At 38.0% G+C, this 16,758-nt stretch overlaps 1 protein-coding gene and 1 long non-coding RNA gene across 15 annotated transcripts in view; one reads left to right on the top strand and one right to left on the bottom strand.

Annotated features, from left to right (window-relative positions):
- TNS1 (tensin 1) overlaps positions 1-16,758 on the top strand; it is a 356,761-nt gene that overhangs the window by 258,326 nt on the left and 81,677 nt on the right. For all 14 annotated transcript variants that reach the window (XM_039343171.1, XM_039343170.1, XM_039343169.1 and 11 more), the window contains 8 exons: positions 1,258-1,322; positions 2,448-2,531; positions 3,622-3,734; positions 4,912-4,972; positions 6,354-6,429; positions 6,739-6,868; positions 8,167-8,232; positions 8,831-8,947. In XM_039343171.1, the coding sequence (XP_039199105.1) occupies positions 1,258-1,322; positions 2,448-2,531; positions 3,622-3,734; positions 4,912-4,972; positions 6,354-6,429; positions 6,739-6,868; positions 8,167-8,232; positions 8,831-8,947 (712 nt within the window). The remainder of the gene's footprint in view (positions 1-1,257; positions 1,323-2,447; positions 2,532-3,621; positions 3,735-4,911; positions 4,973-6,353; positions 6,430-6,738; positions 6,869-8,166; positions 8,233-8,830; positions 8,948-16,758) is intronic.
- The window catches only part of LOC120307911, a 28,826-nt gene continuing 12,769 nt past the window's right edge, over positions 702-16,758 (bottom strand). The window contains exons 2-3 of the long non-coding RNA XR_005556695.1: positions 13,938-14,042; positions 702-1,251 (exon numbers count right to left, since the gene is read on the bottom strand). This is a non-coding gene — a long non-coding RNA (uncharacterized LOC120307911). The remainder of the gene's footprint in view (positions 1,252-13,937; positions 14,043-16,758) is intronic.

Raw genomic sequence — 16,758 nt, 5'->3', positions numbered from 1 at the left:
GAAAAACGGTCCTCAGTCACTTTTTTCAGTGCTGTTGTAACTTTGAATGGTCACTAAACGAACTTCTGTAAGTCAATGACTACCTAATTTTAAAACGGCCCTGTGGTGATGCCCCAAATGCCTCTGTGTTTGAGGAGTAGGAGAGTCGCACAGATTTTCTCCAGAATCTTTCCCAGAGGAGTCCTAAATAGCAAAACCTACTGCAAAATCCAGCCAGCAGTTATTATTGAAGAGGGCAGCGCCATCTGTTGGTTAATTTGATCCAGACACATTTATGGAATAATACATGTCTTGGTCCTTATAATGGCACTCTTAATAAATTTTCCTCCCCTTTGGAAACCATTGTTCAGTTATCGTCTTCTTGTAAGGCATCCATGGTTGTTTACTTCTGCCGACTTACCTGAGCTGTGCCTCAGCTCATCTCTCATATTGTTTGACTAGAGCAAGTGGCATCTGTTCCCATTCAAATGTGTCCACGTTCTGGGTGGGGAGTTATTCCTGGAAGAGTGCAAGGAATTTAACTTCTCAAAAATTTCAGAACAGATCAGTGCCACCACTCCAGACTTTCCTCACCTGATGCCCTCCAGACATGTTTGAACTGAAGTTTCCGAAATTCTTAATCAGGTGATAGATGTTAACGAGACACCTGGGAGCTGGAATCTCAATATATCTGGAAGATGTCGAATTGAGAAAAAAAATTGTCCTGCACCAACACATGGAGTTTATTATGGACCCGCTTTCAATTTTTCGAAAGTTCTGATGTGTTTTATGACCAACACATTTAGAGACACATTGTGTGTGGAAGCATATTTACAAATAGAAATTTGAGTACACACTTCTGTGTGACATTTTAAAAATCAGATTAATGCCATCCCCCAAAAGGTTGATTGTCCCATGTTATTAAAATCTCTTCCCTTCAGAAAGTGCTGTTCAAATGGCATTAGTGAAGATGTTATTGTTGTTGTTAGTTATGAAGTCGTGTCCGACCCATCATGACCTCATGGACAACGTTCCTCCAGGTCTTCCTGTCCTCTACCATCTTCTGGAGTCCATTTAAGTTCACTCCTACTGCTTCAGTGACTCCATCCAGCCATCTCATTCTCTGTCGTCCCCTTCTTCTGTTGCCCTCAATCTTTCCCAGCATTAGGCTCTTCTCCAGTTAGTGAAGATACAAGGACTGTAATCTTTCTTCTTCGAGGCATGATTACTGAGGATGCTGATTTATTACTTCCTTTCTCCCTTTCTTTGTGTCTGCAGGGAAACAGAGGTCGAACAGGAGTTGTTATTGCTGCTTACATGCACTATAGCAATATCTCAGCCAGGTAAGAAAACTACATATTAGGGTGGCTATAAAGAGCTAGAAAAGCAGTGGCTTTAATTCTGATAGGGTAGTGATATTGGAAATCTGCTTATTTAGAAACTTGCCAGGTCCACTTTGATAATAGAATCCCAAACTTTAGGCAAGGCCCGATTTCCCTCCCAGTACACACTCACAAACGCACAACTTTATCAAACACAGTGGTGTCATTACATAGTTCTAGTATGCTGCCCAAAATTCTTACATGGATCAGGAAATTGCATGGAGATTTATCCCCAGCCCCTTTTTGCTGCTAGAAAAAGCATCTCTATTAGTTCATAGGGACATGATGAGTTTTGCTAATCACAAGTCAACAAGCACAAAGTAAAGAGGCCAAGGGATGGATGGGGGAAATGAAAACATGAAATAGGTATTTACACTGTAAAGTTGCTGAACTGGGTTGCAAAGGGCTGGGGTGTATATGGGTTATTCTCAGTATTGGACTGCCAAGAATTCAGTGGTGGGTTTCAGCCAGTTCGCACCCCTTCGGCAGAACCGGTAGCTAATTTTTTGTTGCCCAGGCCCAGAATGGACTTCTGGAAGAGGCATCCACACAGAGAACCAGTTGTTCACATATTTGAATCCCACCACTGTAAGAATTCATTAATGATTGAGGGATGTCACGTTGCATTTCTACAATTAAGTAACCCATCCCCACCCCAGACTAGAAGTTAGAACTTCAAACGGGGCAAGATAATACACTTGCTACAAAAGACAGAGGCAGTGGCTCATGATCTAGATGCAAATGTAAAACAGAATACTTTTCTCAAATCTGTTACCTTCTTGAATACTTTTCTCAAATCTGTTACCTTCCTGATGGGTGGGAATTAGTTAACCCAACTGGAGGGCACTGGGTTGATAAAAGACTGGTACGGAGATGATTAAACTTAAATGGCTGTTTTTAAATGAGCCCAATATGGTTTTAAATTTAATTCAGCAATTTTTTATTTTACTGATGCCATTTTAGTATTTGTGATTGAAAACAAACAATGGTGGACGAGTGGGCCAAAGTACTGCAGAGAGAACTCCCAAGGAAACTCTTATCATTCTGGAAATAAACTTGTACTGCCACTTCTTTTTATTCCCACAGTGCAGATCAGGCTCTGGACCGGTTTGCCATGAAGAGGTTCTATGAGGACAAAGTGATCCCAGCTGGGCAGCCATCTCAGAAGAGGTTAGTCTTCCTCCCCTTCCTCCCCTTCTCCCATTATGGTGCTTTCAGCACATACATGTAGAGATGATCATCAGAGGGTTCCCTGAATCTCTCCATTCATATTAAAATTATACTTTTTGTCTGTGTACAAAGAGTAAGCCTCAGTATTTTTTATTCATTGCTTGTTCAGAACCAAAATGTAACAAATCACACAGTTGTTGAAATTAAGGGGGTAAAGTAAGCTTCAACCACAATCATAATCCAGTTCAGAACTATAGCTCCCAAGACCTACGGGTTTCTGCTGGGTCCTGGGCTACTTCTGCAGTTAGATATGACCCATCTGTTCCTAAAATAAATGTATTTAGCTAATCTAGAATCAACTGTTTTTGCTGGGAGAACTTAATATTTGTAGAGGCTGTAGTTGCAAATGTAGATAATGATGCTCAGAAGACATCTAGTGCTGCAAATGTTTACTGAATTTTCTTTAGCTTCTAATGCATTTCCAGTCAATGTCACTTGGTGGTGCTGAGCTGACAAAAACCTGTGTGTAGCATTTCTGATGACCAAAAGATATCCAAACTTGTAGCCTCTAAAGCTTCTTTGCATGCGTTTCATTTTGAAAGACATAATAAAATTTTGAATATCAGTATCTGACCTTTGAGTAGTATGATGAAGAATTTTTTTTATGGTGGTCTTTTCAGCACTGAAAATATTAGCATTATTATTTATTACACTATGTGTAATTGTTGAAAATCACAACACCACTTTTGCTTTTCTTTCTCATGTTTGCTCTAAAGCCAACAAGAGAGATTGAAAGAAAGAAAAATATGAGAATACATTTTAATTTTTTCACAGCTATAACTTGAAATAATAAAGAAATCCTGATTTGAGAAGGCAATGTCTGTCTGTCTGTCTGTCTGTCTGTCTGTCTCTCTCTCTCTCATCTATCTAATCCATCTAGCTATTTATTCAAATATTTTAAAAACTCCCACGCAGAAGTTTTAGACTTGATGGCATAAATGGCCCCTTCAACTCTAGTGACTCACTGAAATATAAATATTCCAAGAGACTCCAGCTAAATGCCCTGATACTATTTTGGTTTCTACTCTAGATATGTCCATTACTTCAGCGGTCTGCTGTCTGGCACCATCAAAATGAACAACAAGCCCCTCTTCTTGCATCATGTCATCATGCATGGGATACCCAACTTTGAGTCTAAAGGAGGTAACTGACCTTTCCATCACACATTATACATAACATTCAATTATAGGTCTCCACTGGGTGGAAAGATACCATACGGGTCCTTACAACTTTTTTTTTCTTTACTGACTACCTTTATGGCCAGAGTGATTCCAAAGGAACAAGGTTGTAAGCATGCTAAAGTGACAGAATGAACTACACCATTTTCAAGGGTCAGTGGGAGAAAGCTGTTCTTGAATGATCTCCTATGCTACATTTTCTATAGAAATAGAAAGCTAGATAGGGAATGGGATTGTTCCCACTGATGTTCTAGGGTTGTGTTTAAAGAGATTTCTTTTTTTTTTTCTGGGAGCAGCACTCCACATTTGTAGCTGAAAATGGTGAAGCCTCTTCTACTATTTCTGCATTCTGGTTCCCCTTCCTATTCCACAGACTGCCTTCAGTCTTAGTTGCTATAAAGATGGCTTAGCTGTATAAATAAATCCAAAATAAATCCAAAAAGGGATGAGCAAATAGATGTAATCTGTTTTCTTGTTTGTGTTAAAGGACACAGTGATTATAATTTACTCAACCTGAATGCACTCTTATATTCCTAATCTGGATGTTTGAGAAGAGCAAAGAACAGAGCTATCTTGGGTAACATTCACATAATGCATTTATAGAGTGATTCATATCCTAACGATAAGCTTTCAGTAGTCTGACTCTAAAAGGTACATGGTTAGATTCATCAAGATATCTGTCTCTCCATAACTTGATCTTGCTGGTCTGGATGTTGGGCATATAATTCTCAAACCAAAAGCTATCTTAGTTTATTTAATTTTCTGTTTCCTGAGCTTTGGCACTTAACAGAGTGCTAGATCAGATCTGAACCGAGAAAGCATTAGACCAGTGATAGTCAACCTCAGCAACTTGAAGATGTGTGAACTTCAACTCCCAGAATTCACCCAGCCAACTTGTGTCTAAACACTATAGTTAAACTGTGCCTCAAAATATAGTATAAACCTGCTGTTCAACCACACTTTACTGTTTCCTACAACTGCTATCACTGACACAAAATTGGTGTTGTTTGTTACAGGGAGGGTATTGTCACTGGAAGCTTCTCCTCCAGGGAGACTGTTTGCCTTGGCCCCTTCATATTCCCTTCTTTGTAACTAATCTGTAACAAAGGTCTCTTTTTCTCTGTCTGTTTTATGTTTCCTAGGCTGCCGGCCCTTCCTCAAGATATATCAGGCAATGCAACCGGTCTACACATCAGGAATCTAGTAAATGGAGTTGACATTATTATTTTGATTTCCAGCACTCAGATTTCTTCTTGGTTCTGATGCAAAGCAGAGTAGAAATTTCCATGAGCTTTGCAGTAGAGGTGGTATCCTGCAGACCTAGTTCCATGTGTTATTCTGAGTTTTGCTCTAGTATTTATGGCTGGCACAGAGACTCATGCTGTTCCTGGGGACTGCATTTTTTAAATTTGTTATTATTATTATTACAACTACAACAAGCATATAAAGGGCCTCAGGAGACTTCGCAGCTCTATATCAGCTTTCCCCACTCTTCACAGCTTTCAGCTTAATTTTATTTATGCAATTTTGCTTACACTTATATATTGCCTTTCCCCTAAAGAGTTACAGATAGTTACACAGAATTAGCCTTCATTTTATCATTTAAATTTTGAGATAGGTTGGGTTGGAAAAGCATTATTGGCTCACAGTTATCCAGAGAGAGATAACTTCACTGATTAAAGTTTATTTTCCTCTTCTATCTACTTGAATTTAAAACCACTATTTATTAATCAGTTTGATGTATACATGCAATCAATCTCCATCAAACCTTTATTGAAGAAAAATATGAATAGGGAATCATCTTTATTGCTTTCCTTTCCATTCAAATCAGCAAATGTATCATTAAATCATAATGCCATCAATCACAGTTTACTTTGGCTGATATTGACCAACTAAAATGGAATTTATTCAATGAATTTGCTCAGTGAAGCTCTGGTACAATGAAAGAGCAGCAAGATACTGAATGAAATGAAGATTATGGCAAACTTTTGTCCACATGTATGCAAGAAAATTCTTGCTTTTGAGGTATTTGTGTGCATAACAGAAAACTTAGAAGTGGAAATGCTGACCAGTTCCAGATATACAGTACCAGCTGTTCACAGTATATTCTGGAGCAGACTGCATGAAGAGTAGATACAATAAAATTTGATAAGGTCATTCCTGGAAAGTCATATTTTTGTGGAACATTACCCCATTGCCCACAGGTAACTACTGTATCCGTTTCTAATGCTGACCACAGCAGATCTAAGCAGTGTTTCAGGATCAGTAAAAATGATTTAGCAAATGTAGCACAACAAAAATAGAAACACTAAAATAGCAGAGTGGCTCCTTCATTTAAGAAAAAAAATTCTCAAGAAGTTCAAGGAGTTATGTATAGCAGTTATTTCTCCCATATGTTCTCTCAAACAGCCTCATGAGGTAAATTGGGCTGAGGGAGAGTGATGGACCGATGAATTGAAACCTGGGTTCTGACATTTTATGACATCATCTTGATTGTTGCCTGGACATGGCAGATGCAAGGAATCTTAGCCACTGAGTTGCTTTGATTGTCTTCCACATTTTGCTTCTTTCTACTTCTTTATAGCAATGTGCAGGGAGATAGCCAGACGAGCATCTGTATCACCATAGAACCAGGACTCCTCTTAAAGGGAGATATTTTGGTAAGAGTCAAAACATGTATGCTTTCATTTTTATCACTGTGGGTCTTTAGATCATAAAAGCTGGCACCCCATTTAAAGACTCCAGAATTGGAGGCCTAAGAGTGTCATAGTCTACAGTCTGCATTCCATTTACTTAAGAAAAGTTCACTGTCTTTGTGAGGAAATGCAGAAAAATGATGTCTTTGCAGCACAAAAGGGGCTCAAGTATAGAATTCCTGCAAGTGGCTAGACTCATTCCTATTCTCAGGTAGACTCCCAGGGTGATGGCATGTTTCATTTTGTTTCCCTTATGCCTTCTTTCACTGGCAGCTGAAATGCTATCACAAGGAATTCCGTAGCCCGACTCGGGATGTCATCTTTCGAGTGCAGTTCCATACATGTGCCATTCATGATTTGGCTATTGTCTTCAATAAAGAGGACCTGGATGATGCCTTTAAAGGTAAAGACAGTTTTGTTCAAGAAAAGAGAGTGAGTGAATGGGTGAGTCGGTGAAACAAAGTAATAAAATGCATGACACTTTTTATTGGGACCATTGTAATCAAGTTGTGGCTTTTCTAGAATAGTTTACTTTATGGCACCAGGATGTGCTTCAGAGGAAAAATCAGTATTTTTAGTATATCTTCAGTTTAGAAAGCATTTCACTTTATTTAGCAAGCACTTGTGAGAAGTTCAGATACAAATTTATATATACTGCAGTTGTAACCATTACATGGCATTCCATTGTTTTATATTGTCATCCCCAGATACTCTATGTAGTTTTTAATTATGTTAATTTAGATCATATCCGAAACATACCAAAGTTGGTATTGAGGCCTATAATTCCCCCCCCCCTTTATTTTTCCATCTCTATCTTCTTTTTGTTTGCCGAATGAGACTTCAGTTGGTAATTTTTATATTGTATGTATCTATCTAGAAGTCTGCAAAAACAGTCTAGGAGGTTTTTAATTTTTTTTCCTCAAGTTTTTTTATGGAGCACTGAAATATCAGACAGCACATCTTACTCTAATTGTTCTGCCAGTAGTGGACAAAAATCAGTGCTTGAGGAAATAATGTCTGTATGGCTGTCAGCCATTCCAGGAGCAATGCTATCCAAAAGAAAATTCTTGACTCCACTTGAAAGGGGGGGGAGCGAGAGAGGGCTTCTATGCCTTGTTGCAATCTGCATGCTTGAAGAGGATAAGAGCCCCAGGGGGTTGTCTTCTCTCAGAAACAGAGAAAGGACAGAGACCAGGTGCAAAAAAAAAAAAAAAAACCCTTTTAGAATTGGAATTGGTTGGCTCCACCGATGCTGACTGAGGATGAGCCATCTTGTAATGGAACATAGAGGCGGACAAAATACTGAAGTTCTGAAATCCTCGCTGAAGGAATAGCCAAAGAGAAGGCTATAATTCTTTTTGGTATGAGAACCTAAAGTCAATTTTCCTGTCAGGAAATGGAGAATTTTCTGTTCGCATTCTGCAATATCTCTTACGAAGTGCAACAAGTGCTGCAGGCAGGGCCATTACCATAATATTATTATCTGCCCGAGTATAGCTATAAATTGACATTTATAAATGTGAACTAGAACAGTTGTCTTGCTTCATGCATCAAAACAAATGTGTGGTGGTTTGAAAGTTTGGACAGGCTGGTTCGGGCAAGTCATGATCCAGCCCAATGGAAACTTGGAACATTTTGAATGTATCTACTGAATACCATTTTGTCTTTTCTCTCTCTTTTTTTTTTTAAAAAAAAAATCAGATGAGCGGTTTCCTGAGTATGGGAAGGTGGAATTTGTATTCTCCTATGGTCCTGAGAAGATTCAAGGTATTATTTTTTTGTAATAGTGATTTGCTTTCTTCCTTTTATCCCTCTCCATTTATAGGCCTCAGAGATTGTACATTTGTTTTGTTAAACTTGCTGCCAGGATAGGTAGCCTTATTTTTCTTCTCAATCAGTACTGAAAGATTCAAAAACCAGAACAGAGTCAATATTAGCAGATAATTGCTGAGTTACCAGGGGCCGCTAGTCCTCACAAACAGATGGCCATTTCCCTTTGCCCGGTGAACTAATACTCCATTCATTACATTCCTGAATAACCACTGTTCTTAAAGTAAACAAAGAGGCCCCTTTGTGTGTAATTGTTCACTGATCTATATACTTCCTTACTCCTTGGGCAAGTTCTTTGGCTATTGTCTTGATTCTAGATATGGTTCCTCCTTGCTTCTATAGCTTAACTGGGCAATCTGACTTCATGATCTTGACTTTCTTATTCTGAGATGTATCTATGATAGATTAGACCTGCTACCCTTTTATCTTATTTCTTCTGATTTTTCTTCTTTCCTCTATCACGTTACTACTTTTTTCCTCACTGCCCCCACACCAAAAGCTCTCTTCCTAAAATTACTCTATCCTTGCTTCTCAGGCATGGAACATTTAGAGAATGGCCCAAGTGTCTCTGTGGATTACAACACTTCAGATCCACTCATCCGCAGAGATTCCTATGAAAACTTCAATATACGTCGTGAAGACAGCATGGATGGTAGGTGATGCAGACTGCCATCGTATGTAACTCAGCTTTCAAGGACAAAAACCTTGATGCACCATCTAAATAGATACCAACTCCATGCAAGCAAGCAAGCAAGCATTTTTTTTTTTGCCTTTGCCTATGTTGTATATGATAACAGACGTTCTGTGTCTTCTCAGTTGCAATTGCACACACCAATTTATGTTTGTTTGTTTTTGCCATCTGTACTTGATAAGAAGAGAGCTGCTTCCTCTGGATTACACAGAAAAACTGCAGCAAAACATGAAACACATTTTCTAGTCATAGCACAGTTCAGTCAGTTTTTTAAACATGGGTTTATAACATATAGGGTAGAATTACGAGGGCCCTCTTCGCTTTTTCCTAAATAATATTCAAAAAAGAGGCCCAAAAGGCATTTTTAAGAACTCTTTGTAAAAATTCTCTTAGCAGACAAAAATCAATTGGACAGAAATATGGAGGCAAATGCTAATATCCACAGCCCATGCAAACATACTTTGTGGGAGAGCTCATTGCTCTGAGCTCTGTATCTAGAAGAATCCTTTTCGATTTATTTCATTTACTCTTTGCTTCTTCTGTAAAAGAGTCCAATGCACTAGTGTCCCCAACATGGTTTGTATTGCTAAAGGTCAATATTAACAGAGCCCAGTAAGCAAAACTCAACAGCGGCATTTCATTTGCCTTGATTTTTTTTTTTTTCACTTGCTAAGTCATGATTGCTGCTGCCGCTGCCCTCATCTACAGTAGAGGCTCCATCCAGGGCAGCAGGTCTGGGAGCCAGTGCAGGAAAAGGAATGGTGGGAACAGATGTATTTTCTGGACAGCATGAAGGTCATAGGCTTCTGCCTGAGGAACAGATGGCATGAGTCAAATGTTTGTAGAGTGCCAGAGTGATGAGTACTATAGAATAAGTCACAGAAAATAAAGCCAAGATGTCTAGTGAAGTCTGTCACCTGAGTTCTCTGAATGGAGCAATGGATGCTGAAAAAAACAAGATTCCTCGTGTTCCTATGAGGCAGAGAAACTGAATGTCTGTCCTCAGGCTGAATGGAATTTAATGACATTGTTTCACACACACACACACACACACACACACACACACACACACACACACACACACACACACACACCACCCTGCCCAGTCTTCTTAAGCAGGATTTAAGAAAGCTGGCATGGGATAATTTCTGGATTCCAGTCAGATAATAGCAGAAAATGGGAATTGCAGGCTTGGCTATGTAATGGATATTCATTATGAGATGTTGCTGCAAAAGCAGATTTCCATTTTATCTACTTTTTTCAAACAAGATTTCAGTGTTTTCACTTGGATAGGTGTGAATGCCTGCTAAAACCAAGGGAAGATTTCACTGAAAGGTGTTTTTTTTTGTTTAAAAAAATAATGAAATGTCCTGATGTCTGAGTAAGCATCAAAGTCACTGCAGGGTAAGAAAACTTACCCCATCCCCCCAGTGATCTTTGGCACTAAGAAGATTTAGCCTCTGCTCAATTCACCCAGAGAAAATCTCATTAGTTGTTTCCTTCAGGAATAAGAAATTGTATTATTATGGTCGGTCACACAGTTAGCCAGATGTTTAGATTGGATTTGGCATTTTTATCCAAGTCGTTCCCAAGGACCTGGGATAGGCAGATGTTGTTTGATGGTGTTAAAGGTATCATCGCAGGATGATAAGTTGTTCCAAGTAAAGCTGCTTTTTTTGCAGTTGACTGATGGTGATTGTGTGAATGCCTATGGTGTTCAAGTGGCACTCCAAACTTTTTGGAATTACATCCAAGGCACTTGTTACTACTGGTACTATCATTGCTTTCCTTTGCCACAATTTACTCCTGTTTCTAGGTCTTTGTATTTTGTGATTTTCTCCAGTTCTTTCTCTTCTCTTCTGCTGTCTGCAATATTTCACTGTCCATTATCCAGACTACTTTGTCTTTCTTATTTACAATTGTTAGCTTTGGGGTGCTTTGTGGCAGATGCTTGTCTGTTTGAATTCTACAGTAGTTGTCTGGTGCTGCCTTTTTTGTTGAACCTTTCATTATCAGATAGGTTTTTCCAGATGTTAACTGGGAAAATTTCACCTCCTTGCAGAATGTTGTTAAACTGTTTGGGAATGAATGGGTGTAGACCAGTCAGATGTTTCAACCCAAAATCATCTGGTGTTGACTAATTCTTAATCCTCCTTGCCCTTTTTTCCCACCCTTTCTGCTGTTATTACAATTTTTTTCATTTCAATTTTCCCTCTTTCTCGTCCTCTTTTATCCAAGCTGCATCCTTTGTATTTCTTTGGCATGACCCATGGCTGTGTTCAGAATTGCACTGTTTCTTGTTTGTCAGGTGTTGACTGACTTCCTGCAGTCTCTCCATTGCTGGATTGGTAGAAACTTTAGCTGAAATTGGGAGATTCTATCTTGGTGTGCAATTTTTACCTGCTGTTTTTCTTTGCTGCAGCAGTTATTTGCTGCTTTATTGTTTTCATTCTTCCCTGAACCTCCTTGTTTCTAGGTTATATTTCTTGATCAAATGTTCTTTTGTCTTTTTGTTCTTCAGTTTCTTTTGTCTGTTCTAGCTTACTTACATCTGATCTTAAAATGCTGATCTTATTTTCCAGCCTGATCTTTCATTTTGGTGGGACACTGTTTGGCTTTTGTTATTTGTTTATTTCACTGTTGATTTTGCATCCAAGATCTTCAGTTATAATTGCAGATGACTGTGCATCAGCTGGTTTATATTTTGCAATAATCTAATGCTTATCTTTGATTGTACAGTATTGGCATCTTTTAATACTTGTGCTAGCTGGTTTTTTTTGTAATGAGCTTCAGTGAGCTTATTCTGTTGTTTTTATACTGTTCTGGATGCTCAGTTATTCTTCATTTCAATAGAAAACTTTTCTAAGGAGAAAGCAGAGGAGAGGGTGCCTTGTTTGGGAATGCGAATAACTCAATAGCAATGTTGACTTCCTCTATTGCGGACTACTCCTTGTTTGTCTGTACTTTCTATTTCTATTCTTTTGCCCTGGGTAGATCTTTGCAATTCTTCCAATTCTACTTCTGTGAATACTTTATTTTGTATAATAGACCAATGCTGAACTGCTAGCCTTGTTATGTTACTTTTGAATCTTATGTTTTTTCTAGAACTGGTGCATTCATTTCAGGTATCATCTTTACATTGAACTTGACTGGTAATTGCAAATCATTGTTTCTTTGTTTTCAATCTATGAATGAGCAACTTTTCTTCTAGTAGTCGTGGAGCTGCTGTCCTTGTTGCTCAGCCAACAGTCCTGAATTTTGTAGCCCGTTTGTCACCAGATGTCTAGGAACTCCAGTACCTAGTATGATCCTTGTTTACTCGAGTGATGACTGATCTGGGATAGGTTTCTATAAGTTATGTCTCACCATATTGTTTATGGGAGAGACATTTTTCATCTAGCTCCTCTGATTAGACATGTCAATTGAACCTCTGCCATAGCTCTCATCTTCGGAGCAGGCAAGCCCCACAATCATGTCAAGTAGGGCCTCACTGGGGGATGATGGTGTTGATGATGATAATTTTAATAGCTAAGGCAGCCAGTACCAATTGGATACTGGTCTAGAAAAACAGGAATGACACTAAATCTCTGTAGCTATATGAAGGTGTGCCATTACCTAAAATGACTAGAAGAGAAATCAATTTTAGCATCTCTGTTGGCAAACAACAATCCACTCAAAGAAAACCAGAATATTTGAAAAGCAATCAAAATAAAGCACTTTGAATAAAAGCACTTTGATTGTTACAATAAATTAGTATTAATAAACACAATAATGAAAGATTTAATAGTGGTATTGAGTACTGTGAATGATACCATAATAACTCATTAACTGAAATGAAGAAATGAAAAACTAAGTGGCTAATATTGTCCTATTTAATTCAGGATGCATATTATCTCAGTTTATATTTTCTGTGTACTTTGAAATGAGAGTTGATTGCCCTTCCATTTGAATCTCAGAGATGATTTTCCTGGCAACTTGAGATACATATTATTTACACACAGATGTACATATACACACCTGTTCTTTCAGGGAAGGTAATTAATCCCTTGCCTGTAGCTTACCTTACTTTTCACTTCTACATACATAAATATATACATTCTTATTATCCTGTCCCTTTATGAGATATGCAGATTGTAGAAAAGAAGTAAGAAATACTATGCCAAAGAAATTAATGGCCCGAGATAGGAAATTTCATTTTTTAACCTATCATTATCATTCCAATATAAATCTCTAAGATACGCCTTTCAGCCTTCCCTCATTTGTTTAATCTCAAATCATTTAATCACTGCAATTTTAAATTCCATACAGTCTACTAAATGCTTCTTGTTTAGCTCTCTTCATTTTCAAAAACCATTTTTTAAATTTCCATCAAGATCACTGATTTTTCTCTTTTAATGTTAAATATTTGCTCTCGTTTTCACTACATGCCTTGCAGCTTTTTTTCTCTATACCATACAATATTCTTTCATTCTCATGTAAAGTTGCAATTGCCTACAAATTAAATGAAAAAGAGGAAATTATTTTTTTTCATATGGGACTTTTTTCCTTCCTTCCTTCCTTCCTTCCTTCCTTCCTTCCTTCCTTCCTTCCTTCCTTCCTTCCTTCCTTCCTTCCTTCCCTCCCTCCCTCCCTCCCTCCCTCCCTCCCTCCCTCCCTCCCTCCCTCAAACTGCAATTGACCTTATTCATTCTGGGATCCCTAAATCATTTTTTCTGTATTTTCTAATCTCATTGCCCTATCATCTCATTCATGATGCCCAGCAGAAAATCAGAGAACTTTCCTAAAACATATTTCTGGTTCTTAAAGTATCAGCATTTATGGGAATGTAACATGCCACTGTTTCCATCCTATTCAGTCCCATTGTCATATGCCCCCCACAATAAAGTTGATAACGTTACTTCATAATTTATATCATACAGTTTAGCTTTTTCATTGAGAATTGGAACTATACCTTCCCCTGCATGAATTCATCACCTCTACTCCACAGAATCAGCCCAAAATAATATTCCTTCTTCTCAAATTCTCAGGAATGACTTATTATCCTTCTGTCTTCATACTGTGGAAAAAGAGCACTGTTACATTCAAATTTCTTTATCCTTGTTTTTTCATCAAATTAAGAACAGTATTTAAGAGGATTGACAGCGCTTGTTTCTAAATGGCTATTTAAAAACAGTATGTCCAAGCAGTGTATTTGGACCCAGTTAAGCTTTGGAAAGAACAAAACGGAATTCTTTAGGGACAATATTTAGCTGAAGATTTCCACAGATTTTTATAAAAGGCTTTCAGCCCTTTGGAAAATCACATTCCATTTTCAAAAAACATTGCCTTCAATTTATGGGCATACTTTATGTAGAAATATTCAGACATGGGGAAGCAGCAAACTTTGTTTTATTTGTTAGTGCTGAATAGCCCCTATAATTTTGCCCCATATAGAAGTTATTCTATTCCTTGTAAGGTCCCAAAATTTCTCATACAAAGCATTTGATCCTATATGCAAAGAAGCATTAATAATAATGGATGGGTTGTGAAAATTCCTATGAGTCTGGGCTTAACCTTAGATATTTATGACGTCATAAGTTTCAGGAGACAGTATGGATTTTCATTTGTTATTTCGGAACTTTTCATTAATGATTGTTATCTTTATGTGACAGTTAAATAAAAAGCATTTCGGATGAACTGAGCCAAAAGTCTATTCAAAGGACTGTGGTTCATTTTCCTCTTTTGTTTGGTAGTGACACTGGAAACTTTCTACTTAATTTTTTTTTAAAAAAGATATGAGCAAAAGTAGTAAGGATTTTGATTTGTTTTTAGTTTTTCTGGATAGTGAAGTTAACTCCATTTCCTTCATTGGATGCTATTGTATATATCTTTTGTAAAAACCAAAGAATTGCATCATAACATTTGAAAATGTTCCATATTGGAAATGATATTTATGTGCTTTGATTAGTTTGGAATGGGTGAATTTCTATGGAAATGCAAGCCACACCAGTCTCTATCCAAAGCAAATAACCTGAAGCTTCTTGTGCTTCAGATATTATGTAATGTCTGAAATGTCTGCAACATTTCTCAGTGTGGCAAGGAGCCCTGCCTTTTAGTGAATGTCTCTCTCTCTCTCTCTCTCTCTCTCTCTCTCTCTCTCTCTCTCTCTCTCTCTCTCTCTATGTATATTCTATTTTGCAGAAGCTATTTGAAAATGGAGAAACACGGTCAGGCCAGGGGACTAAAAGTGAAGGTTGATTATTTATTTATGGGTTTTTTTTTTTGCCTTATTAGATTAGATAATTAAATATGATCCATCTGGTCCCTCAGGAATCAGAATGAGTGTGGCTGTTGGTTGTGAAATAGCTCTGAAGAAGTCAGAGTAAAAATGGACAAGTGGGACCTTTGTCCGCAAAATATGTTCATATGAAAGACACAAAGAGTGTGGCTTTCATAAAAGAGGAATGGCAAGGCTTTGGGCCACGGTGGTTTAATTCTCAAAGTACAGTATTTATCCAGACCTTGTACTTTAAGGAAAGCTGAAATGGGATAGATGTAAAAGTATATATTTAATTTCCTGCTGCAGACTGGAAGGTCAGGAGCCCATAAAGCTAATTTGTCTGTGAAATGTGAATTGGTAGGATTTTCCTTAACGAAGCGAGAAGATTTGGAAAAAGAACAAAGGGATGAACTTTGATGGAGGTTGATTATCAGAGACTGAATTACCTATTTCTGTTGCAGTGCAAATAATGACATTATCTATAACCAGAAATTGCTGTCTGGCTGTAAGCTACTTTCTTTCAGACTGGAAAATGTCAGCTTGCAGGTGGTAAATTAGAAATGCTAGCAAAAACACCCCCCCTTTTTTTTCTGGGCTCAGAATGGATTTGCAGGGTCTTAAATGAACTTTTCCCAGCCTGGGACCCACCAGGTGTGTTAGTTTATAACTACTGTCATTTCAGTGAATGAGATGATTGGGGATAATGGATTGTTATGCAACAGATGGAGGTGCCAGATGAAAATACTGTCTTAAAGATAATATATCCAAGTTTTCCTGTGATGACTGTACCTGAGCCATTTTTTCATGCAAGATGTGGTCATGCGGTTAGAATGGGTTTTCACTCTCCTGGTATATTTCAAAACTTCTCAGGAGAATTCCCCAGAAATGATTTGAATGCATTAGAATTCATTGTGCCAGAAGCTCTGAAAGGTAGTTAGAGCCCAAGTTTTGTCCTTTATTATAAATGACAATGGAATTCTTCCTCCCCATCAAACATATTACCACAAAAGACCTGGTGCTAATTAAAATTACCGTGGCCTTAGTATATAGAGTCTACTCACCATGGCCTTTTGGCCATGGCCAACCCCCCACTGCCAACTTGCCACGGTCAATTTACCCTTCGACAACTCACCACGGCCAACTCGCCATGGGACGGACAACTTGCTGCAGGACAAGAGTTGCACTAATATTGAAGAAAGAGTGAATAAAATCATTAAAGAGAGGATGCAAAAGGAGGGATAAAATGAAATGTGAAATGACAAAAATCAAAATATTTTTTAATTATTTTAAATAATTAAATTGAATAGTTGAATTGCTCTATGGCGAGTTGTCCCATGGCAAGTTGGCCACAGCGAGTTGGCCATGGCTAAATGGCCATGGCAAGTAGGCAGTAGAGTTGGCCACTGCGAGTTGGCCACTGTGAGTTGTCCCATTCCGTTTAATAGAAAGGGCTCTTGTTCACAAAAGCTTAGGATCTGGATAGTTTTCCACAGGACTTTTTAATTTTCCAATT

The sequence above is a fragment of the Crotalus tigris genome, unplaced genomic scaffold (assembly GCF_016545835.1).
Source record: "Crotalus tigris isolate CLP2741 ecotype Arizona unplaced genomic scaffold, ASM1654583v1 scf7180000017834.3080900, whole genome shotgun sequence".
Lineage (NCBI taxonomy): Eukaryota > Metazoa > Chordata > Lepidosauria > Squamata > Viperidae > Crotalus > Crotalus tigris.
Note: the sequence above shows the minus strand (reverse complement) of the source record. Positions and strands in the feature narration are given on the sequence as shown.